This window comes from Colobus angolensis, unplaced genomic scaffold, assembly GCF_000951035.1.
Source record: "Colobus angolensis palliatus isolate OR3802 unplaced genomic scaffold, Cang.pa_1.0 Scaffold93, whole genome shotgun sequence".
Classification (NCBI taxonomy): Eukaryota; Metazoa; Chordata; class Mammalia; order Primates; family Cercopithecidae; genus Colobus; species Colobus angolensis.
The window spans coordinates 2,301,394-2,322,644 of NW_012123265.1; the positions used below are offsets into that span (position 1 = coordinate 2,301,394).

Sequence of the window (21,251 nt, forward strand, 5' to 3'; positions counted from 1 at the left end):
TGGAGGTTGCAGTGAGCTGAGATCTGGCCACTGCACTCCAGCCTGGGCGACAGAGCAAGACTCCGTCTCAAAAAAAAAAATAAAAAAATAAAAGAAGAAGAAAGCATTTTTGTAGAGACAGGATCTCACTATGTTGTTCAAACTGGCCTCAAACTCCTAACCTCAGGCAGTCATCCTACTTTGGCCCCCACAAAGTGCTGGAATTATAGGTAGGAGCCACTGTGCCCAGCAGATTTCAGCTTCTCTAATCTCTCCCTTGACTTCCTGGCAGGAAAGCTAGATAAACTCAGGTAGACATGTCTTTCATGGCTACCCAAAGACCCTGTACAACTAGCCCGCAGGAGCCTGTTTAACTCAAAATGTCCTTTCAGTCCCACACTGATACTGTTGGGTCCTAAGTTTAAGCGTGCTGTTGTTCAGGGTTGGGCGCGGTGCCTCACACCTCTAATCCAGCACTTTGGGAGGCCAAGGCAGGCAGATTGCTTGAACTCAGGAATTAAAGACCAGCCTGGGCAACATGATAAAACCCCATCTCTACCAAAAATACAAAAAATTAGCTGGGCACAGTGGTGTGCACCTGTGGTCCCAGCTTCTTGGGAGGCTGAAATGGGAGGTTAGCTTGAGCCCAGGAGGCAGAGGTTGCAGTGAGCCAAGATTATACCACTGCAGTCCAGCCTGGGTAACAAAACGGGACCCCATCTAAAAAAACAAAAGCATACTATTTTTCAGGTTCAAGAAGAGAGGCCTTTCTCCCTTTCCTCACCTCTTGAGGCATGAAACAGGGATTCCTTATCCTAGTTTTATTACCACCAAACTCCTAGCAGTCATAAAAGTCCTTTTTCCTCTCAACCCACCTCCTCTTTGCCTCACACGGCAGTATCCGCTCTGTCGCCAGCAGTGAGGCATTATAGCAGGAGGCTTCTGAGTTGGTCAGAGTGGCAGCTCTCAAATGGGGTGTCTGAGAACCTCATTTCCTTGTTACATCCCTCCCTGGTCAGCCATATGTGTTCAGCAGCCAAATGGCAGAATTCACCCCCAGAACTGTGATTGTCTTATCCCTAATGTGGAAGGCCCACAAGTGTGGAGAAGCACTGGAGACCCTCCAGAAGCAGTAGTGCTAGCAGTCAGGGGCTACTCTCCCTGCTGGGCCCCAGGCGAAGCCTGGCCAAATGGCAGAATTCACCCCCAGAACTGTGATTGTCTTATCCCTAATGTGGAAGGCCCACAAGTGTGAAGAAGCACTGGAGACCCTCCAGAAGCAGTAGTGCTAGCAGTCAGGGGCTACTCTCCCTGCTGGGCCCCAGGCGAAGCCTGGCCACCCTACCCCAGGTATGTGACACTTGGCTGGCCGTTCTTTATTGTCCTGCTAGCACCTGTTGAAAAGCTTCTTTTATTAAAGAGCAGGGGATTGAAGTGTCATAAATTGAAGAGATTGAATGATGTCATAGACTACCGACCCATATGCCTTGTTCCTTGCTACAGAACTGAGGTTTGTAATCCTGGGAGTTCAGGCTAAGATGCCCATAAGTACAAATAACAGATGCTCTGTGGGGTTCTTCAGGGTCAAGTCGGCAGAGGTGGGGGTAGGAAGTGAGAGGAGCTGGAAGGTTGACATACAGAGGCACCAATTTGTCTCCTGTGGGCTTGGTCGGGATGTGAGCTACCAGGGGGCCAGGCTGGGCCTGACTCTCGGAGAGGCCTGATAAACAGTACATATGATAAAAACAACTCCTGTATATTCATTTTGATTTTGTTTGTTTTTTTGTGACAGAATCTTGCTCTGTCATCCAGGCTGGAGTACAGTGGCTCAGTCATAACTCACCACAGTCTCTAACTCCTGGACTCAAGTGATTCTTCCACCCTAGCCTCCTGTGTATCTGGGACTACAGCTGTGTACTGCCACACCTGTGAGCCATCTCACCCAGCCTGAAAATTTGATTTTCTAAAAAGACATTATAAAATCAACATGAGTTGGGCATGGTGGCTCATGACTGTAATCCTGGCACTTTGAGAGGCCAAGGCAGGAGGATCACCTGAGGCCAGGAGTTTGAGACCAGCCTTGGCCCTGTATTTACAAAAAATTTAAAAATCAGCTTGGCCGGGCGCGGTGGCTCAAGCCTGTAATCGCAGCACTTTGGGAGGCCAAGGCAGGTGGATCATGAGATCAGGAGCTCGAGACCATCCTGGCTAATATGGTGAAACCCTGTCTCTACTAAAAAAAAAATACAAAAAAATTAGCCAGCCATGGTGGTGCATGCCTGTAGTCCCAGCTACTCGGGAGGCTGAGGCAAGAGAATGGCGGGAGCCTGGGAGGCGGAGCTTGCAGTGAGCCAAGATTGTGGATTGCGTCATTGCACTCCAGCCTGGGTGACAGAGTCAGACTCCGTCTCAAAAAAAAAATCAGCTGGGTGTGCTGTCACGCACCTATGGTCCTTGCTACTTGGAAAGCTGAGAGGAAGGCTCTGCTTGAGGCCAGACCAAGACTGCAGTGAACCAGAATCACTGCACTCCAGCCTAAGTGACAAAGCAAGACCCTGTCTCCTAAAAAGAGGAAGAAGAAACTAAATCAGATTTTCAAAATACAGAACATAGAAATTATTTACCTGGGGCTGACGCGATGGCTTACGCCTGTAATCCCAGCACTTTGGGAGGCCAAGGTGAGTGAATCACCTGAGGTCAGGAGTTCAAGACCAGCCTGGCCAACATGGTGAAACCCCGTCTCTACTAAAAATACAAAAAAATTATCTGGGCATGGTGGCAGGTGCCTGTAATCCCAGCTGCCTTGGGAGGCTGAGGCAGGAAAATGGCTTGAACCTGGGAGGCAGAGGTTGCAGTGAGCTGAGATCGTGCCATTGCACTCTAGCCTGGGCAACAAGAGCAAAACTCTGTCTCAAAAAAAGAAATTATTTATCTGGAAAATGTAGTTTCTATGTGAGTCTTTTTATTTATTTATTTATTTATTTATTTAGGACAAAGTCTCATTCTGTTGCCCACACTGGAGCATAGTGGCTTGATCATAGCTAACTGCAGCCCCAATCTCCTGGGCTCAAGGGATCCTCATACCTCAGCCTCCCAAGTAGCTGGGACTACAGGTACATGCCACCATGCCTGGCTTATTTTTTATTTTTTTAAAATAGATACTAGGTCTTGCTATGTTGCCCAGGCTGATTTTGAACTCCTGAACTCAAGTGATCCTCCCACCTTGGCCTCCCAAAGTGCTGGGATTATAAGCGTGAACCACCATGCCCAGCCAAGTCTTAATATCCAAGTCGCGGTGGGCTTTTTTTTTTGAGACGGAGTCTTGCTCTGTCGCCCGGGCTGGAGTAGTGCAGTGGCCAGATCTCAGCTCACTGCAAGCTCCGCCTCCCGGGTTCACGCCATTCTCCTGCCTCAGCCTCCCAAGTGGCTTGGATTACAGGCGCCCGCCACCTCGCCCGGCTAGTTTTTTTGTATTTTTTAGTAGAGACGGGGTTTCACCGTGTTTGCCAGGATGGTCTCGATCTCCTGACCTCGTGATCCGCCCGTCTCGGCCTCCCAAAGTGCTGGGATTACAGGCTTGAGCCACCGCGCCCGGCCTGCGGTGGGCTTTTTTCCTCTGTATTTGTGACATTGGCTGAATCTCTCCCTTGATGATGGTAATAAAATGTACTGTTGACAGAGCTGTACTGAGCCAGGTACTTTACATATACTGTTTTGGTTGACTTAGTCCTCCTTTCTTCCCTGTAACTGTAAAATCCTGCTTTACAGTTAACAGTAGTAAACAAAAACCCAGAGAAGTTTAGAAATTTCCCAGGTCATCTAGCAATGAAGTGAGAGAGCCAAGATTTGAGCATAGGAATTTCTGGCTCCAAAGCTTGAGTCCAGCACCAATAATTGACTCTTCCTGGGCAGTCAGTTGTCTTGGGGCCCATCCATCACGTGGGACATCGGCCACTTCTTTTTTTTTTTTGAGACAGTTTCGCTCTTGTTGCCCAGGCTGGCGTGCAATGGCGCAATCTCAACTCATCGCAACCTTCACCTTCCGGGTTCAAGTGATTTTCCTGCCTCAGCCTCCCAAGTAGCTGGGATTACAGGCATGTGCCACCACACTTGGCTAATTTTGTATTTTTATTAGAGACAGGGTTTCTTCCTGTTGGTTAGGCTAGTCTCAAACTCCTGACCTCAGTTTATCTGCCCACCTCAGCCTCCCAAAGTGCTGCGATTATAGGCGTGAGCCACCATGCCCAGCCGAGACATCGGCCATTTCTATAAAGTTTTCTTAGTTTTTTGTTGTGAGATTTATTGTCTGTAGTTACTATTGTTTCTGCTGCAAGCTGGCCCCACCTGAATCTGTGTGGAAAAAATCCATCTTGGTCCATCAGGGTAAGCTGCACCCTGCAGTGAGCCATCAGAAATAATCTGTGTCTTTACTAGTGCCCCATCTGAAAACATTCAGAAAATGTTCAGGGGCCTGAGGGAAGATGAACACCATGGTTATTGAAGATGCACATACCTGGAGAAGGCACACTCTTGACTCGGTTACCCCAGGTCACAGGCATCCAGGCCTAAGGCTGCCACTCCAACCAGGAAGTACCTGTGGAGTGCCAGAGTGGAGCCTGGATGGCCATGGAGGAGAAGCCCAGGTGCACACATTGCCCAGATGGGCTTCAACTAGAAGGGTAAGCACACGAATTAATCCAGACCAACACTTGGTACTCCGTTTTCCACATTGCATATAGGCTCTGTGTAATGCTTTCAGTCTTGTTTCCTAACCCAGCCCTGCCTTCTCAGCCCTTCAGCATTTTGTGATCATTACCTCTCCCCAGTCACCAAGTCCTGCATAGCAGCTCCCATCTCTCATTCAGTGGCTAGAGCAGGATGAGCAGCTGAAAGACCACAGGAGGCAAAGAGATGAAAAAGAAAATTTTGGAGTGGCTAGGCATGGCAGCTCATGCCTTAATCCCAGCACTTTGGGAAGCCAAGACAGGTGGATCACCTGAGGTCAGGAGTTGGAGACCAGCCTGGCCAACATGGTGAAACCCTGTCTCCACTAAAAATACAACAATTAGCCGGGTGTGGTGGTGGGTGCCTGTAATCCCAGCTACTCAGGAGGCTGAAGCAGGAGAACTGCTTGAACCCGGGAGGCGGAAGTTGTAGTGATCCGAGATCAAGTCACCGCACTCCAGCTTGGGCAACAGAGTGAGACTCCATCTCAATTGAAAAAAAAAAAAAAAGGAAAATTTTGGAGGAGTGCACAGATCATGTATCAAGACCTTATGGGTGGGGCCTTTGTAAGGACTTCGGCTTTTATTCCGAGAAGCAGTTGGACATTGGAGAGCTTTTTTGTGGGTTTTTGCCAAGGTGTTTATCCTTCCTGGCTTACTATGACTTGTAAACTTCTGTATGTGTCTAGTCCATACTGCTTTTTGGGCTTTCTAAGTTTTCTATTTAAGGTATTAGCACAGGATTTCCTTTGACTTGAACCACATGAAGCTTGCAGGAACACTGTAGGTGTTAGTGTCTCATGGCTGCTCATATCCTCACGAGCTTTCATCTTGAAACATGGAGCAGCATTCATCCCTTCAGTTTCCAGCTGCTCATCCTCTAGCACTCTCTTCAGGGCTTTGTCCAGCTTTGTTTAGCTCTGGGTGCGTGTTGACTGCAGCGTACCCAGAATGGGTGTGAGGGCAAAAAGGGTATTCTCACTTCCTTCCCGTCCTACCAGAGCCAAGCATTTTCTAGCCTTGGGCCACTCTAACTTGTTGGACCAGTGTTTTCAGAAAACAATCTGCAGGGACTCTTAGGGCGCTCTCTGGAGTTATGACTAAGAGTGGGAGTTATGACTAGCCCATCCCCTAGAAAATAGGTTAGATTCCCTTGCCCCAAGCTGATGACCTAATAAATGCCTGACAGCATAGAGACACATCCATGAAGTGTGCCAACCTCTCTAGCCCACCTGTATTATTCAGGGTTCTCCAGAGAAACAGAACCAATAGGGTGTTTAAGAGAGATTTATTTGAAGAAATTTGGGGCCAGGCATGGCGGCTAACACCTGTAATCTCAGCACTTTGGGAGGCCAAGGCAGGAGGATCACTTGGGCCCAGGAGTTCTAGACCAGCCTATGCAACAGAGGGAGACCCCATCTCTACAAAAAAAATTTAAAATTAGCCAGATGTGGTGGTACACACCTGTGGTCCCAGTTACTCACGAGGCCAAAGTGGAGGATCGCTTGAGGCCAGGAGTTTTGAGACTATCCTAGGCAACATAGCAAGACCCCATCTCTACAAAAAAGAAAACAAAAAAATTAGTTCATGCAGTTGTGAGGCAGACAAGTCCAGAATCCTCAGGGCAGGTGGACATGCTGGAGATTCCTCCTTGGAACTTTGAGATTTCCTGTTGTGTGCTATTGTTAGGTATTGGGAAGAATGTGGTTTGCGAGAAGGCAGCAACATCGGTGGATGCCTTCCGGATGGTGACAGCCTCGCGCTACTACCCACAGCTCATGAGCCTGGTAGGGAACGTGCTGCGCTTCCTGCCTGCCTTCGTGCGCATGAAGCAGCTGATCTCGGAGCACTACGTGGGAGCGGTGATGATCTGCGATGCCCGCATCTACTCAGGCAGCCTGCTGAGCCCCAGCTATGGCTGGATCTGTGATGAGCTCATGGGCGGCGGGGGCCTGCACACCATGGGGACCTACATTGTGGACCTGCTGACCCACCTGACCGGCCGGAGAGCCGAGAAGGTGCACGGGCTGCTCAAGACATTTGTGAGGCAGAACGCTGCCATCCGTGGCATCCGGCATGTCACCAGCGATGACTTCTGTTTCTTCCAAATGCTCATGGGTGGGGGTGTGTGTAGCACAGTGACACTCAACTTCAACATGCCAGGCGCCTTTGTGCATGAAGTCATGGTGGTAGGCTCTGCAGGACGCCTCGTCGCCCGGGGAGCTGACCTCTATGGGCAGAAGAACTCTGCCACGCAAGAGGAGCTGCTGTTGAGGGACTCGCTGGCCGTGGGTGCGGGGCTGCCTGAACAGGGGCCCCAGGACGTCCCGCTGCTGTACCTGAAGGGCATGGTCTACATGGTGCAGGCCTTGCGCCAGTCCTTCCAGGGGCAGGGCGACCGCCGAACCTGGGACCGCACCCCTGTCTCCATGGCTGCCTCCTTCGAGGATGGGCTGTACATGCAGAGCGTGGTGGATGCCATCAAGAGGTCGAGCCGATCCGGGGAGTGGGAGGCTGTGGAGATGCTGACGGAGGAGCCCGACACCAACCAGAACTTGTGTGAGGCACTTCAGCGGAACAACCTATGAACCTGCACCTGGGCTCCTTGTCACAGGGCAGAGGGACCAGGGAGGGGAACAGGAGCCAGATGTGACAGGGGCTTGGCCCTAGCAGAGATGGTGTCTTTCATTTAATGAGTCTGGGTGAAGCCAGAGGTGGCCCTGGGACTTCACCCCCTCCAGCGACTCACCTGCTCCTCAGACTTGCAGGGTGGCAAATGTTCTTGTTGGCCAGGTTACCACGGTGTGCACAGGGCAGAGCTGCCGCCGGGCCTCCTCATGGCGATGCCAGTGAGTGGGACTCGGAAAGGCTCACCCTGGTGAGCCCCTCAGCCTGATCCGCAGTCCTAACAGTGAGAAAGCACTAATAGGGCCAGCTCGGCTGAGGCCCGAGGAGAAGTGATGAGAAGTTTCGTTTCCTTCTTGGGCTGGGACATCTCAGGAACAGTGAGGGCAACAAGCTGTCCCTCAGGGACCCTCACCTGCCCTCCCATGTGACCAGGCCCTTCCCAGGTGGGGACTGGGGCTTACTTTATTAAGTGAGCTCTCAGGCTTTTGAAGTAGGACAGAGGGCCCTGATTTGGCAGAGAGGAGGCAAGGGAGGGCTTTAGAACATCTGAGAAATGTTAATAAATAATTGAGAAAATAGGACATGGCATGTGGTTTTTGTTTGGTAGGTTGGGTTTCTTTAATACTGAAAGGCTTGTTTCTTGCTGTAGGGGGTTTTTCTCTTTATTCATTGCTCCACAGCAGCTTGGAGCCAGCTGTGGGTCATCACCGTCAACTGTGCCACACGGGCTGCTGCCCCTGCCAGCCCTCGTCTCCTGCCTGTTCCCTCATAGCCAAATCCCAGGAGCCTCCGAAGAAAAGATTTCCTGAGAGAACAGGAGTCAGGACTTCCTAATGGGCTGCTGCTGCGCCTGCCGTCTCAGCAGATATCGGGACAGTTTGGGACCTCACTGGGCTGGAGGTCAGGAGGGGTTCTGTTCTTAATGGCACGGTGTTGGCTGCCAGAGTGCCCTTGAGGTGGCAGGGAGGAGTGGTTTCAGGGAGGTGGCACAGGGTTTGAAGTAGGAGGAAGAGCTCCAGGCATGCCCCGTGGAGCAGCTGTGGCTGGACCTGAGGACCAATCGCCCACTGTGCTCTTGACTGTGCTCCGCACAGGGCCAGCCTTCTACCACCTCCAGAAGCTGGGGTGGGGAGTGGTGTTGAGAAAGGACACGCCCTCCCCATTGCTTTGACCAGCCTGCCAGGCTCATTTACCGAGTTCTGTTCCCTTCTCTAACCTTCCGCCCACTTCCCTGCCCTGGGCTCCTTGCCAGAAAAGGCCAGGGAGGGCTTCCTTTTCCTCTTGGCACCTCTTCTAGAAGTCACCAGGCTTGTTTTCCTGTTGTGTACTGGATTCAGATATCCTTGTGAGGGTTGGAGTGTGCCTACTGCATGCTGACCCTCAGGGCAAACATGTATGTTATTTCACTTAATCTCCAAACCACTCTCTGACGGTAAATATTCCCATCATTCAGATCATAAAATGGAGGCACAGAGGGCAAAGCTACTTGCCTCCTGTAGGTTGTCCATGATGGAGGTGGGAGCCTGGTCAGGACCATCTAACCACAGAGCCTGACCTTGAACCACACTTCCTCCCAGCACTTGGGACTCTTCACACCCGAGGGCCCGGCATTGCCTCTGCTTGCTGCAGGAGCCTTGGCCTGGCCTGAACTAGGAAGTGAAGTGCAGACAGCACCCACCACCAGGCAGGACACTGAAGGTTAAAAGGGAGGCTGCCCCCTTGTCCCTGGGACAGTTAGCTCAGCTCAGTCCTCCCATGTTGTTGCTAGGATGTTGAGGTCGCTCTGAAATGTGGGAATTGGCCAGGAAAGCACAAGCCCGACTTAGATGCGACCACATAAGAAAGGGCCATGTGGCCATCCAGAATGGCACTTGGGTTCCCAGAATGTGCTGGGGCTTAGTGCAGAGCTACTTCAATGAGGAACCCGTTTCCTCTAAGGGAATCCCCAGAGCCTAGATTCATGGCCAGAGGGGTACATGGCCTCTTCCCTCAGATGTCTTTACCATCGAGTATCTCCTGGGTATCAGAGCTGGTCAGTCCCACACTGGGGATGGGGAAGACAGATGTGCTCAGATGCCTGTGGCCAAGGGAGCCCACAGGGTTCTGGTCTCCGCGCGTAACTGAACCCACACTGGTTCCAGACTTGTCCAGCAGCGCCCCCTCCTGGAAGAAGACAGCATCTCCCAGGACCTGTTTCCAAAAATAAAGTTTTTTCAGGACAGTAAAAATGCAGTTAGCTTTGCTCATCAGATACAGCAACCAGAAGAGAACTTCCAGAATACCTGTTGCTTATTCTTCAACCTCCAGCCAAATCCAGGACTGTTTTCACTAAATTCAGAACTGTTTTCACCCAGATGGTGGCACCACGCCCCTTCCTTTCCTGTTCTGCCCGTCACCCTGCCGGCCAAGCATCCTCTCCTGAACGTCACGCCAAGATCCCTCCCTGTCCAGATCCCTCCCTGTCCACACCCCTCCTCCTCACCCCCGGACTTGCCCAACCTGGTTTCCATATGGCCATGCCCTCCACTCCAGCCACACTACAGCTTCCATACTAGCAGGGCTTTGTCCCTGGCACGTCCTCTGCCTGGAAGGCACCACCTCTCTCAGGAGTCAGCTGGAGGACTGCCTGGTCACCACTTCTGCCCTCGGCAAAGTAGCCCCTCCCCAACCTGTGGTCCCACAGCCTTGGTCCTCAGTTGCACTGAGGTTGCATCTCCCTCCCTCCCTCCCTCTCTTTCTTTTTTCTTTCTCTCTCTTTCTTTTTCTTTTCTTTCTTTCTCTCTCTCTCTCTCCCCCTTCCTTCCTTCCTTCCTTTATTCCCTCCCTCCCTCCATTCCTCCTTCCCTCTCTCCCTCCCCTCCCCTCTCCTCCCCTTCCCTTCCCTTCCCTCCTTTCTTTTCTTGACAGAGTCTCACTGTGTCACCCAGGCCGGAGTGCAGTGGCGTCACCTTGGCTCACAGCCACCTCCACCTCCCGGGTTCAAGCAATTCTCCTGCCTCAGCCTCCCAAGTAGCTGGGACTGCAGGTGCCTGCCACCACACCTGGCTAATTTTGGGGGAGGGGTTTTGTTTGCTTTTGAGACGGAGTTTCACTCTTGTTGCCTAGGCTGGAGTGGAATGGCACGATCTCGGCTCACTGCAACCTCCACCCCCCTGGTTCAAGCAATTCTCCTGCCTCAGCCTCCCGAGTAGCTGGAATTACAGGCGCACACCACCACGTCCGGCTAATTTTTTTGTATTTTTAGTAGAGACGGGGTTTCACCATGTTGGCCAGGTTGGCTGGTTTCAAACTCCTGACCTCGTGATCCACCCACCTTGGCCTCCTAAAGTACTGGGATTACAGGCGTGAGCCACCGCCCCCAGCCTAATTTTTGTATTTTTAGTAGAGACGGGGTTTCCCACGTTGTCCAGGCTGGTCTTGAACTTCTGGCCTAAGTGATCTGCCCCCCCTCAGCCTCCCAAGGTGCTAGGATTACAGGCATGAACCACTGCACCTGGCCACTTGTTTTGAATATATAATTTCAACTTTTACATTCGGGAGTACATGTGCAAGTTTGTTACATGTGTATACTGTGTGATGCTGAGGTTTGGGGGACGATCTCATCACCCGGGTAGTGAACACAGTACTCAATAGTTTTTTTCAACACTCACCCCACCCCCTCTCTGCCCCCTCTCGTAGTCTTGTGTTTGTGTTTCCCATCTTTGCGTCCATGTGTACCCAATGTGTAGCTCCCACTTGTGAGAACATGTTCTATTTGGTTTCCTGTTCCTGTGTTAATTTGCTTAGGATACTGGTCTCAGCCATTTCCATGTTGCTGCAACGGACACGATTTCATTCTTTTTTATGGCTGCATCATTTTTACTTCTTGAGACAGGGAAAAATGTTGCCCAGGCTGGTCTTGAACTCCCGGGCTCAAACGATCCTCCTGCCTCAGCCTCCCAAATATCTGGGACTACAGACACAGACCACCACGCCCAGCTACACATGTCTCCCTAAATCATGTAGCATTGCCCCTTTACAGCGAGCTTCTAGGAGTAGTAGGGACTTGATCCTTTCTGCAGTTCCTACCACCCACCCTGCTTAGACAAGTCCATTGGGTAATAGGCCTCAGGAATTGCAGACTAGTTCTCCCACGATTTCTAATTCCTGCCTTGCCTGTGAGAAGACAGGACCAGCTCTTCCTTATCAGTGCTGGCCTTGCTTACACTTCCAGCCCTGGAGGCTGCATAAAGATAGGGAGACCTTCTGGGGTCAGGCCTTAGCCAGAGAGTCCCCAGGTTGGCAGATCCTGCACAACTGAGGACAGGGACTCCTAGATCCCAGGGTGTAGTCTCCTGCAAGGCCACTTCTCTCCAGGCCTCTGCCTTCCCAACCATAAAGCGAGGAGGTTAAGCTCCATTATCTTGGCTGGGTGTGTTGGCTCATGCCTGTAATCCCAGCACTTTGGGAGGCCAAGGAGGGAGGATTGCTTGGGGTCCGGAGTTCGAGATCAACCTGAGGAACACAGATCCTATCTCCACAAAAAAATTTTTTGACCGGGCACGGTGGCTCACATGTGTAATCCTTGAGTCCGGGAGGCAGAGGTTGCAGTGAGCCAAGATTGTGCCACTGCACTCCAGCCTGGGCGACAGAAGGAGACCCTGTCTCAAAGAAAAAAAAAATGTCCTGACCCCATGGCTTGCCATGGGGCCAGTGAGCCCCCAAGTGACCCTGTCAAAGGAGGGAGCAGCCTGGGATGATACCAGAAAGGGGACACTGCTTTTCCTACCTGAACCTGCCCATCCCACTCCCTCCAGTGACCTTGCCAGGCCATATTCCAGGGAACCTACACATGACTGTGTCCTTGGGATGACCTCAGCCTTTCAGATTCCCGCGTGTCCCTCTCTGCAGCTTCCTCCACCCCCACTTCGGTCTCATCACCTTGGTGCCTTTTAAGGGGCCCTCTGGCTTGGTGGATGTGATGCAATTAGATGTCCCCTTAGGGAGCTCACGATCTAGCCCTGAAGACAGTTACAACCCACATGATAGTAGTGTGTAGGTGCTACAATGCAGGGCAACACGGCATGCTGTCTGCCTCCCCAGGAAGCAGGGTTTTCAAAGGTGTGTGTGCACTAGCCAGTGGGAGAGGTGGGGATAAAGGCATTTTAGGCAGAGGAAACCCCACATGCACAGAGTAAAGGGAGGAAAAGGTGTAACTGCTCAGGGAATTACAGGAAGCCACTGAGTTCTAAGGTAGCTGGGGCAAGAGGAGGGGAATCCCAAGGGGGAGTGACACCATCGGGGCTCAGGTGTGTGTGTCGCAGGGCCACTGGATGGATCTGTGGGCCAAGGGACGACAGGCAGGGAGAACAGTGAGGCTGTCACCTGGAGATGACAGTGGTCCAGGCAACGGTGCTGACTGTGGGGTCTGAGAGGTTCTCAGCCTGAAAGGGTATGTTCACTGGCCTCAATGTCTGCTTAGCTTGTAGGAATCAGGGAGCAAAGAACAGGATGGGGTCTGGGGTGACATCCAATATTCTAGCTTAAACAATTGCGCAGATGAGTTACAGGAGGAAAAGCCAGTTGGAGGGAGGGGAAATTATCCATGCTGTGTCTGTTTGCGGTGTCCAAGGAACACACAGGAGGCCCAGGATGTGCAGTTTCCAAAATGGCCAACACTGGCTGGCTCTGGCAGCAGAGATCCCTGCCAGTTGGACACAGTTGTCATCCAGTGGCTTGGCCTCAGGGCCCTAGATGCACTTACTGCCCCTGCCCAACCCTGCCTGTCAGGAAGACATCACTGATGCCCCGTCACCTGTGACCAGGGGCTACTCCATGGACAAGGTCTGGTCCAGCTATGGTCTGGCAATGAGTGGAAAACATCCCAAAGCTGTCACTCCTGCGACAGGCAAAAGAACTCTGAGCTACCTCCTAGGAGGATCCCAAGTTTTGATCCCCTCAAGGTGAGACCAAATGCAGGCCCTTCCCCAGGAGACAAAGAGTAAGGCCAAACACCTGCTTCCCATGACCCTACAGACCCTTTCTTTCCTCTGCTCCAAGTTCCTCCTTCTCACTTACCTCTTCATCACCCAGTTAGCCGCCTGACCCTCAGATTCACCTAAACACACAGTACCAGGTCCACCCCAATTCAGTGAGGCATGGGGCGGCACAAAGGCATCTGTCATTGCCAAAGTCTCAGGTGATGCAGATGACCATTCAGGCCTCAAACCCTGCACTGTTGAGTCCTCCATCCTCTTTCCCAGTTCAGGAAACCTATCTGGGGAATCACAAAGTCTTTGAAAAAGAAAAATATTTATTTTCAGCAAGCCCAAAGTCCCAAGTGGGGGCAGGTGCCAAATTTGCCCCCTCCACCAGAGGGCCTAGGCCCACAGGAAGCCTGAAGCCAAATTCAGGCATGGAAGGAGGGGAGCCACCAGTGGGGCGGGACAGTCACTTGTACTGAGGAGAGAGCGGGGGGACAAGCGGAGCAGTGCAGACACTCAGCATCTTGTCGATGTCCACCTGGGTTGACTTATCCACCTCAGCCTTGTGGTGGTCACTCACCCCCAAGCTGGGCAAGCCCCCAGCCTCCTCTCCAAGGGGAGCCAGAGCATGGATAGGGGTCACTAATGGATTGGGACAGGGCAAAGCGAGGCCTGGGCCCAGCTCACCTGCCAAGGGCAGCAGGGCCTGCAGTTGCTCCACACCTGCCTCCTCGGGAACCAGGGCCAGCTCTGCCTCTGCCTCCACCTCGGCCTCCCCGTCCCCCTCCCCTGCCTGGTTCAGCTCGGGGTTGCAATAGTTGATGTACTGGTACAGAGGCCGCAGGCGTTGGGCCTTTCCTGCAAAGACCCAGGGCAGGGCAGAGGCTAGAGTGCCAGGTTGTGCCATGTCGGGCCCCACAGGCAGGGGGAGAAGGAACAGCCCAGGGACTGCCACTCACGCTCCAGCCCCAATGTCTCTAAGGGTGCAGACACTGTGCTGGCCACAGCGTGGAGCACGGGAGCCCCCAGGCTCTTGCGCTTCTTGGCTTTTTTGTGCTGTTTGGCAGATGGTGAGGGCTCACTCTGGCTGCCCTCTGGCTCCTCCTCCTGAAGCGGCAGCCTGGGTGGCAGCTCAGCTTCAGCCTTGGGATGGGCATGAAGGCCCGGGAGGCTGAAGGACCTGAGCCAGGGACAAGAGACCTGACCCAGGGAATACCCCAGTCTGGCCACCGCCCCAGGACTCGACGCCTGCCCCTTTCCTGGTCAATGAGGCCCCAGGCCCAAGAGGCTTAGAGGCCAGTGAGCCCAGTCCCCTACAAACCCTGAAGCTCCCACTCTCCTGCTGCTCCCTACACGGGGGCTCTTGAAGAACGGGAGAGGAGAGTGATGGTAGTGACAGGGGACAAGAATCCTTCCTGCAGGAGTGCAGGAATCAGGAATGCTACTGGGGTGTGTGCCCCAACCCCGGGCCTGCAGCTCCTTCCCCCCTTCCTCCCCCAGAGCCCCCTCACTTGACAGGCTTTCTCTTTGGACCATGACGGGGCCTCACAATGGAGACCACGGGCCTGGGGCCTCTCTCCTCTAGCGCCCCGGCTTCCAGCTTGGGTCTCTCCCCCTCCAGCTTGGGTCCTTCCTCCTGGAGCTCCAGCTCCGAAGCTGCGCCTGCTGGGCGCTGGTCTTCACCCTGGGTTCCGCGGGCCTCATGGGCTGGCACCAGGAAATGTTCTCCCGCCACTGGACACTAGAGGTGACACACAGGCCATCAGTCACCATGGTCGGGCAAAGGACATAGGGATCCGTCACTGAACACCTAACATTAGACACCGAAACGGGAATAATGACACCAGCCTGTGCCCCTCCCCGCCTGGAGGGCCCAGCCTGGCAGTTAGCGGGTCGGGGGGCTCAGAGTTCCGCCTCTCAGAGCGCTGCGGCCCCGTGTTTGAAGGTTAAACAGCCTGACGGTCACCTCGGAGGTCTGAGCGCTGCCGGGGTCCTCCGCGAGCTGTCCCTGCCCCACGACCGTAGCCTCCTGGACCCCCGGCCGCCTCTCCGCCCCTGCCGAGGCCATGGCTGCGCAGGCTCAGTGCATCCTCCACAACTGCTTGGGGAGGGCCCCGAGAGGCTGGATAGTGGCCCCGCGCTGACCCCGGAGACCGGCCAGCAAGCGAGGGCAGAGCTGGGAAGCGAAACCTGCGACCGCGGAGCCCACACTCGGCGGAAACTACAAGCCCCAGGACGCTTTGCGCCAGGATCAGTGGACCCTGACCCCGGGGACGGAAGCCACGGTTGCCCGGCAACAACAACTCCCGTCGGGTGGCGGCGGCTGGCGGCAAAACCTCTCCAGTGTGCCCCTGCCCGAGTGCTGCGGGGGAGAGGCCGCGAGCAGGACCGAGAAGTGGGCTGGGAGGAGAGGTCGCGGAGGCAGCGAGCGAGGCCGGGGCCCAGGCGGGGACCGGCAGGGGCCCGGGAGTGACGGGCACGCCAGGGTCAGGGTCCTGGGCGAGGGAGGAGGCCCGGGGTTGGGGAAGGGGGCCCGGGGAGGGAGGTGCACAGCCCTGCAGGCCTCGGGGCACCGTTGCTGGGCGGCGCCGACGGCATGTGCGAGGGCCCGTCCCGCATCTCGGGGCCCATCCCCCCAGACCCGACGCTCTGCCCTGACTACTACCGGCGGCCGGCCTCGGGTGAGTCCGGGGTCTCGGCGGTGGTGCGAGGCTCAGGGGTCGGCCCCGGCTCCACCTCTGAGCCCTGGACTCCGCCCGGCTCCGCCCACAGCTCAAGGGCGCCTCGAGGGAAACGCGCTGAAGCTGGACTTGCTGACCTCGGACCGGGCCCTGGACGCCACCGCTCCCTGTGGCCCCCGCATCGGTCCCGGTGCCCGAGAGATCCTAGAGCGCGGCCGGCGCGGCGTCGGGGACGTGCTGTTGCAACTCGAGGGGATCTCCCTAGGTCCTGGGGCCTCTCTCAAGAGTAAGTCCCAGGAATGGAAGAAGGGGCAGAGAGGCAATGCGGGGTGGAAAGAGATCAAAAGCAGCTGCCTTTTCCGCCCTGACCTGGGCCCAGGCTTTGCATCCCTTGAGTCTCAGTTTCCCCAACTATAAAAGGGGGAGAAACGTGCTACCTTCTCGAAGGAAGTGAACTGAATAAGGTAGTTCCCACGAAGCCCTAGCTCTGCTTCGTGCATTTATTACCCGTCAAATTTGTTTGTTGAGTGCCTGCTGTGTGCCAGGCCATATAGATGCTAGAACACAGGGTTGAAGATAAGCATGAGCCATCATTGAGTCAAGATGGGAGACAAAGAACAAGAGATGAATGTCATATATGAGATGATCTATGGTATACTTCACTATGATAATGGAGAAAATCACCCGGGCGCAATGGCTCACTCCTGGAATCCCAGCATTTTGGGAGGCCCAGGCAGGCGGATCACTTGAGCCCAGGAGATGGAAACCAGCCTGGCCAACATGGTGAAACCCCATCTCTACAAAAAATATAAAAATTATCCTGGCATGGTGGCATGTGTCTGTAATCCCAGCTACTCAGCAGGCTGAGGTGGGAGGATCACTTGAGCTGGGGAGGTCAAGGCTGCAGTGAGCTGTGATCATGCCACTGTACTCCAGCCTGGATGACAAGAGTGAGACCCTGTCTCAAATAATAATAATAATAATGGAGACAGTCATCCTGAAATACTACATGAGGAAGGGAACTCTTTCTGTAGAAGGCAGGGGGCAGGCCTGTGTGTGAACTAGTGGAAGTTGGATTGTGTGGGCCCTATGTAGGGCAGAGCCTGGTGGCATCTTTTCTCCAGGGAAGGACCCTAAAGACCATGAGAAGGAGAACCTGAGGCGGATCAGGGAGATTCAGAAGCGCTTCAGAGAACAGGAGCGCAGCCGGGAGCATGGACAGCCCAGGCCCCTGAAAGCTCTGTGGCGCTCGCCCAAGTACGACAAGGTGGAGTCCCGGGTCAAGGCCCAGCTCCAGGTACCTGCTCCAGGGAGCCAGAAGTATTATCCTTTTTGTTGGCCAATAGGCAACTATACCCTGATCCGAGTTCTGGGGAGGGAGGGAACTAAGAGACCCTGGCTCTGCTGCAGGGCAAGGCTGGGGGGCTTCTCAGAAGTGGTGATGGCGGGGCTGATCCTGAGGGGCAAGCAGCAGTTAGTCAAGGGGACAGCAGAGGAGAACATTCCCAAAAGATGGAACCTCACAGACCACAGGGCACACAGCAGTGGAGATGCTAGGTGTACAGTTCACTGTGAGGAAAGAAGGGCGTGAAGTTAGGCCAAGAAGTCAGCTGGGCCCACATGAGGGGCCACAAAAGCCACTTTTCAGTCCTTATTTCTGAGGACAGTGGGAAGGGCAGGGGTATGGTGGGTGGCTCTGTCTCGGGTAGAGAGTAGCACTATCCTTCCATCCAGGGACTCAGCAGGAGGAGCAGGAGTGAGAGGAAAGGCAAGGTCACACAAATGTGTCGGGGCTGAAGCATCTGTGGGGCTCCCAGGGGGTGGGAGTGTGTCCAGGAAGCAGATGGAAATTCAGGCCTGGATCTCAGGAGTGAGACCCAGGAGTTATTGACGATCAGGTTGAGGACAACGAGACCAAGGAAGTGACCGCCTGGATTTGAGGACTTGGAGGCCAGCCGCCAGGAACCTCGCGGGGCTAGAGCCAGGAAGCTTGGCTAGGAAGGATAAAAGAGAGTGGTAGGTGGGCCAGTACTGAGGTGGAAGGAGAGATGGTTTGTTGTTTTCTTAAAAATGTGACATACTCACACGTTTGTGTGCTGAGGAGGACAAGTGTCTCTTGAAGAGGGAAGAGGGCCCGAGGGACACGGATGCAAAGGTCAGAAGGGCCAAGAGGGCCAGGGTTTTGCAGCTTGAGCCCCAGACCTCAGCCTGCTTGGTCTCTCTGCTGTGCCCTGCCCTCCAGGAGTCTGGCCCTGCCTTTGGGACAGAGTCTGCCCACTTCCTGCGGGCACACTCCCGCTGTGGCCCTGGCCTCCCACCACCCCGTGCACCTAGTCCCCAGCCAACACCACCAGGTCCCAAAGCTAAGGTGAGAGGGTGTGTGGGGGCTGGATGGTGGTTGGGCAGCGTTCCCGGTGTGAGGTGGGGGTTCAGGGACACAACATAATGCTGTCTGCCCCCACCCACGCTTGCTGTGTCCTGCAGGAGCCAGGCCTGGGGGTGGACTTCATTCGTCACAATGCACGAGCTGCAAAGAGGGCCCCCCGGAGGCATTCCCGCTCGCTGCAGGTCCTGGCACAAGTGCTAGAGCAGCAGCGGCAGGCCCAGGAGCACTACAATGCCACACAGAAGGGCCATGTGCCGCATTAGTAGGTCTCACTGCCTGACACTCAGGGTGAGGGAGACACCTGCGGAGGGCGGGAACCAACCTCTGCCCTGGGGTCATCAACCCTGAACCTGTGTACCCACAGCTTGTTGGAGCGCAGGGACCTGTGGCAGCGGGAGGCTGAGGCTCGCAAGCAGAGCCAGCCAGACCCTGCCATGCCCCCAGGCCACACACGCATGCCTGAAAACCAGCGGCTGGAAACACTGACCAAGCTGCTCCAGAGTGAGTACCTGGGCAGGGAGGCTGGAGGGGGACCCCACTGGGGACCAGGCACCCCTGCCCAACACTCACTGTTCTCACTGTTCCCGGGCCCCCTGTAGGCCAGAGCCAGCTGCTGCGTGAGCTGGTATTGCTGCCTGCCGGGGCAGACTCACTGAGAGCCCAGAGCCACCGTGCTGAGCTGGACCGGAAACTGGCGCAGGTAGAGGAGGCTATCAAGGTCTTTTCTCGGCCCAAAGTCTTCGTGAAGATGGACACCTGAGTCCCTCTGAGGGACAGTGGCAGGGAGCTCCATGCTGAGGATCGCCACATGGCTGCAAAGGACAGGGTCGGACCCAATCCCAGAGCAGAGGTCTGAAGACAGGAGCAGGGGGGTGGCCAGTGTCCCTAGAGCACTCTTCCCAGCCACCAGTGGCTGCAGAAGGGCCACCTCAGCCTTTTAACCGCTTTGTCAAAATTAAACCTTTGGTACACAGGATTTGTTTCCATAAGAGCTTTTCTTACCCTAAAAATGCCAAGCCTGGTGGCCCTCCTGCTGCTTGATCGCAGGAAGTTCTCCCCATTGTCACTCTGGACTTAGTCCAGAGCAGAAGACAAGCTGGTGGGACCAGGGAGGAGGCTGGGCCTGGGACACAGAAGGACCAAGACTGTATTTGTAGAAAACCTTTAATGTTCCCCAGGCTGAGGGAGCCCTGGGAGCCAGCTAAAAACCCCCACTGTGAAGTCCCTGCCATGTCCCAGCAGTTTGGAGTGGCATGGGGCTGCATCCTGCCTGTCAGAGGCTGAAGCCACTACCATCTTGCATGCGACTCCCCCAACCAGAACTGGCCTGCTCCTGGTCATCCAGGGAGGGCAGAGAGCTGCGGGTACCAGGACGTCGGCAGCCAGGGTGCAGGTCCCAGCACGGGGGCCCCTGAGACAGCCCATTGGAACTGGGAGGCTGGCGGTTCTCAATGACCAGGTCACTGCTCTCATCATCACTATCAGGCTCAGCAGGCCCAGGCCCTGCAGAGGGAGGACCTGTCAAACGCCCAGATGCCCCTCGCACCACGTTATTGCGCTGGTTGGCCGGCTTGACAGTGACAATGAGGTTATGGCTGTTGGCGACCATCATGTCCGTCACTTGGTCCAAGGTCTTCCCGGCTACTTCAATGCCATTGACCTCAAGGATCTCATCACTGACCGCCAGCAGCCCTGTACTCTCAGCCAGGCCCCCACGTACCAGGCGGGAGATGAAGATTCCTGGAACCCGCTCCAGGCCCTGGGGAGCCACACGCACACTCATGCCATCTCGGATGTAGAAGCCCAGGGGGCGGTCTGAACCATGTTTGTGCAGCCGCACCCGTCGGTGGGTCTCAGGCAGTAGGTCCACATCTATGACTGACGAAACCTGGCGGAAATCTTGGGGCAGGCTGATTAGCAGAGGTGGACGGGTGCGCAGGGGTGCCACTGGCCGCAGCAGGAGCCCTTTCTTGCGCCGCTGCAGAGAGTTGGAGGCAAAAGCCAGGCCGCTGGAGTCAGCTTCTGCTGCAGAAGAGGTGGGTGTTGAGATCAGAGACCTGCTCCCCGACTTGGGCTCTTTACAGGGGCCACTGTAGCTATTTCCTACCACTTGGAGGTCAGGTCAAGGGCAGGGACTGCAGAGGGTGACACGTGGGTACCCTGGGCATGGACTAACCCTTGTAGACCTGCCCCACAGGCACCTTACCCCTCAGAGGCTGCCCACTGTACCCCTCCTCACCCCGCTTCTGCACCAATAGGCGCAGTGGTGGGGGCCCGCTGGCCAGGGCCCGGTGCAGACTGTCGTCGTTGGTGAGGGGCAGCAGGTCGCCGTGAGCATCCGTATAGCCAAGTAGCACGTCCAGGCCCGGGATCTGGTGCACCGCCCGCAGCAACCGCGAGAACTCCTGGAAGCCGCTCACCGAAGCGCGGGGCAGCGCGAATCGTCGGAACTCGGCGTCAAACTGGAAGTCGGGGTTGGGGGAGAGGAGTCAGGACAGCCTGCGCCCCTTTCTCACCGCAGGCTGGCAGGGGTGGGAAAGATACCGGCTGCCGCAAAAGCGGCAGCCTTAAGCCCAGACCTCAGCTCCAGTACCAGGGACGCTGTCCAAGGTCTTCTCACCGCCCTCCAGGTACTCAGGCCACAGAGAGATCTGGAGACCAGCAGTGGAGGAAGGAAGATGGATGGGGGAAGGCGAGCAGAAATGCAGAATGGGACTTGGAGGATAGAGGGAAGAGGTGGCGGGGACCAAGGAGCTGGGAAGGGGAGAAAGAGGGAATTGGGAGCGCCTAGGGCCGAGGCCGGAGGAGCCCTTACTTTGCTCTTCACCTCGACGATGCTATCGGGACTGCGCGCCGGAGTCCTCTGCGGCCGGGCCATGGCGGGGCCGGG

The 21,251-nt window shown here is 55.1% G+C and overlaps 4 protein-coding genes across 6 annotated transcripts in view; 2 read left to right on the forward strand and 2 right to left on the reverse strand.

The window, feature by feature from the left end:
• Nucleotides 1-7,912, forward strand: part of GFOD2 (glucose-fructose oxidoreductase domain containing 2) — a 62,897-nt gene extending 54,985 nt beyond the window's left edge. The window contains exon 3 of the mRNA XM_011932013.1: nucleotides 6,393-7,912. Coding sequence (XP_011787403.1) covers nucleotides 6,393-7,291 — 899 coding nt within the window. The 3' untranslated portion in view covers nucleotides 7,292-7,912. The remainder of the gene's footprint in view (nucleotides 1-6,392) is intronic.
• A 5,690-nt stretch (nucleotides 7,913-13,602) lies between these two features.
• On the reverse strand, nucleotides 13,603-15,527 carry LOC105504538 (chromosome unknown open reading frame, human C16orf86). 2 transcript variants are annotated; one of them, XM_011932012.1, is made up of 4 exons: nucleotides 15,261-15,527; nucleotides 14,806-15,035; nucleotides 14,254-14,474; nucleotides 13,603-14,152 (listed from the first exon to the last, which is right to left on the reverse strand). In XM_011932012.1, the coding sequence occupies exons 1-4, from the start codon at nucleotides 15,360-15,362 to the stop codon at nucleotides 13,761-13,763; spliced, it is 945 nt and encodes a 314-aa protein (XP_011787402.1). In that variant the 5' UTR covers nucleotides 15,363-15,527; the 3' UTR covers nucleotides 13,603-13,760. The 2 variants fall into 2 exon arrangements, with proteins under 2 accessions (XP_011787402.1, XP_011787400.1); XM_011932010.1 differs by having other exon boundaries at nucleotides 13,603-14,179.
• ENKD1 (enkurin domain containing 1) lies at nucleotides 14,929-19,337 on the forward strand. Its single transcript, XM_011932009.1, has 7 exons — nucleotides 14,929-15,975; nucleotides 16,067-16,261; nucleotides 17,100-17,272; nucleotides 18,218-18,343; nucleotides 18,460-18,623; nucleotides 18,726-18,862; nucleotides 18,961-19,337. Exons 1-7 carry the CDS (start codon nucleotides 15,891-15,893, stop codon nucleotides 19,119-19,121), a joined length of 1,041 nt encoding a protein of 346 aa, XP_011787399.1. The 5' UTR covers nucleotides 14,929-15,890; the 3' UTR covers nucleotides 19,122-19,337.
• Nucleotides 19,338-19,507: 170 nt separating this feature from the next.
• Nucleotides 19,508-21,245, reverse strand: PARD6A (par-6 family cell polarity regulator alpha). 2 transcript variants are annotated; one of them, XM_011932008.1, is made up of 3 exons: nucleotides 21,177-21,245; nucleotides 20,601-20,823; nucleotides 19,508-20,383 (listed from the first exon to the last, which is right to left on the reverse strand). In XM_011932008.1, exons 1-3 carry the CDS (start codon nucleotides 21,237-21,239, stop codon nucleotides 19,635-19,637), a joined length of 1,035 nt encoding a protein of 344 aa, XP_011787398.1. In that variant the 5' UTR covers nucleotides 21,240-21,245; the 3' UTR covers nucleotides 19,508-19,634. The 2 variants fall into 2 exon arrangements, with proteins under 2 accessions (XP_011787398.1, XP_011787397.1); XM_011932007.1 differs by having other exon boundaries at nucleotides 19,508-20,386.
• Nucleotides 21,246-21,251: the final 6 nt, after the last annotated feature.

Excerpts from the sequence above, each read along its gene's own strand:
- LOC105504538 (XM_011932010.1), bottom strand. The coding sequence starts at position 15,362 with ATGGCCTCGGCAGGGGCGGAGAGGCGGCCGGGGGTCCAGGAGGCTACG. Across the intron at positions 15,036-15,260 it reads GCAGCGCTCAGACCTCCGAG|TGTCCAGTGGCGGGAGAACA; the intron begins GTGACCGTCAGG and ends TGTCACCTCTAG. Across the intron at positions 14,475-14,805 it reads CCAAAGAGAAAGCCTGTCAA|GTCCTTCAGCCTCCCGGGCC; the intron begins GTGAGGGGGCTC and ends TCCCTGGCTCAG.
- ENKD1 (XM_011932009.1), top strand. The coding sequence starts at position 15,891 with ATGTGCGAGGGCCCGTCCCGCATCTCGGGGCCCATCCCCCCAGACCCG. Across the intron at positions 17,273-18,217 it reads GGGTCAAGGCCCAGCTCCAG|GAGTCTGGCCCTGCCTTTGG; the intron begins GTACCTGCTCCA and ends CCTGCCCTCCAG. Across the intron at positions 18,344-18,459 it reads CACCAGGTCCCAAAGCTAAG|GAGCCAGGCCTGGGGGTGGA; the intron begins GTGAGAGGGTGT and ends TGTGTCCTGCAG.
- PARD6A (XM_011932007.1), bottom strand. The coding sequence starts at position 21,239 with ATGGCCCGGCCGCAGAGGACTCCGGCGCGCAGTCCCGATAGCATCGTC. Across the intron at positions 20,824-21,176 it reads TCGTCGAGGTGAAGAGCAAA|TTTGACGCCGAGTTCCGACG; the intron begins GTAAGGGCTCCT and ends CCCGACTTCCAG. Across the intron at positions 20,387-20,600 it reads CCTATTGGTGCAGAAGCGGG|CAGAAGCTGACTCCAGCGGC; the intron begins GTGAGGAGGGGT and ends CCTCTTCTGCAG.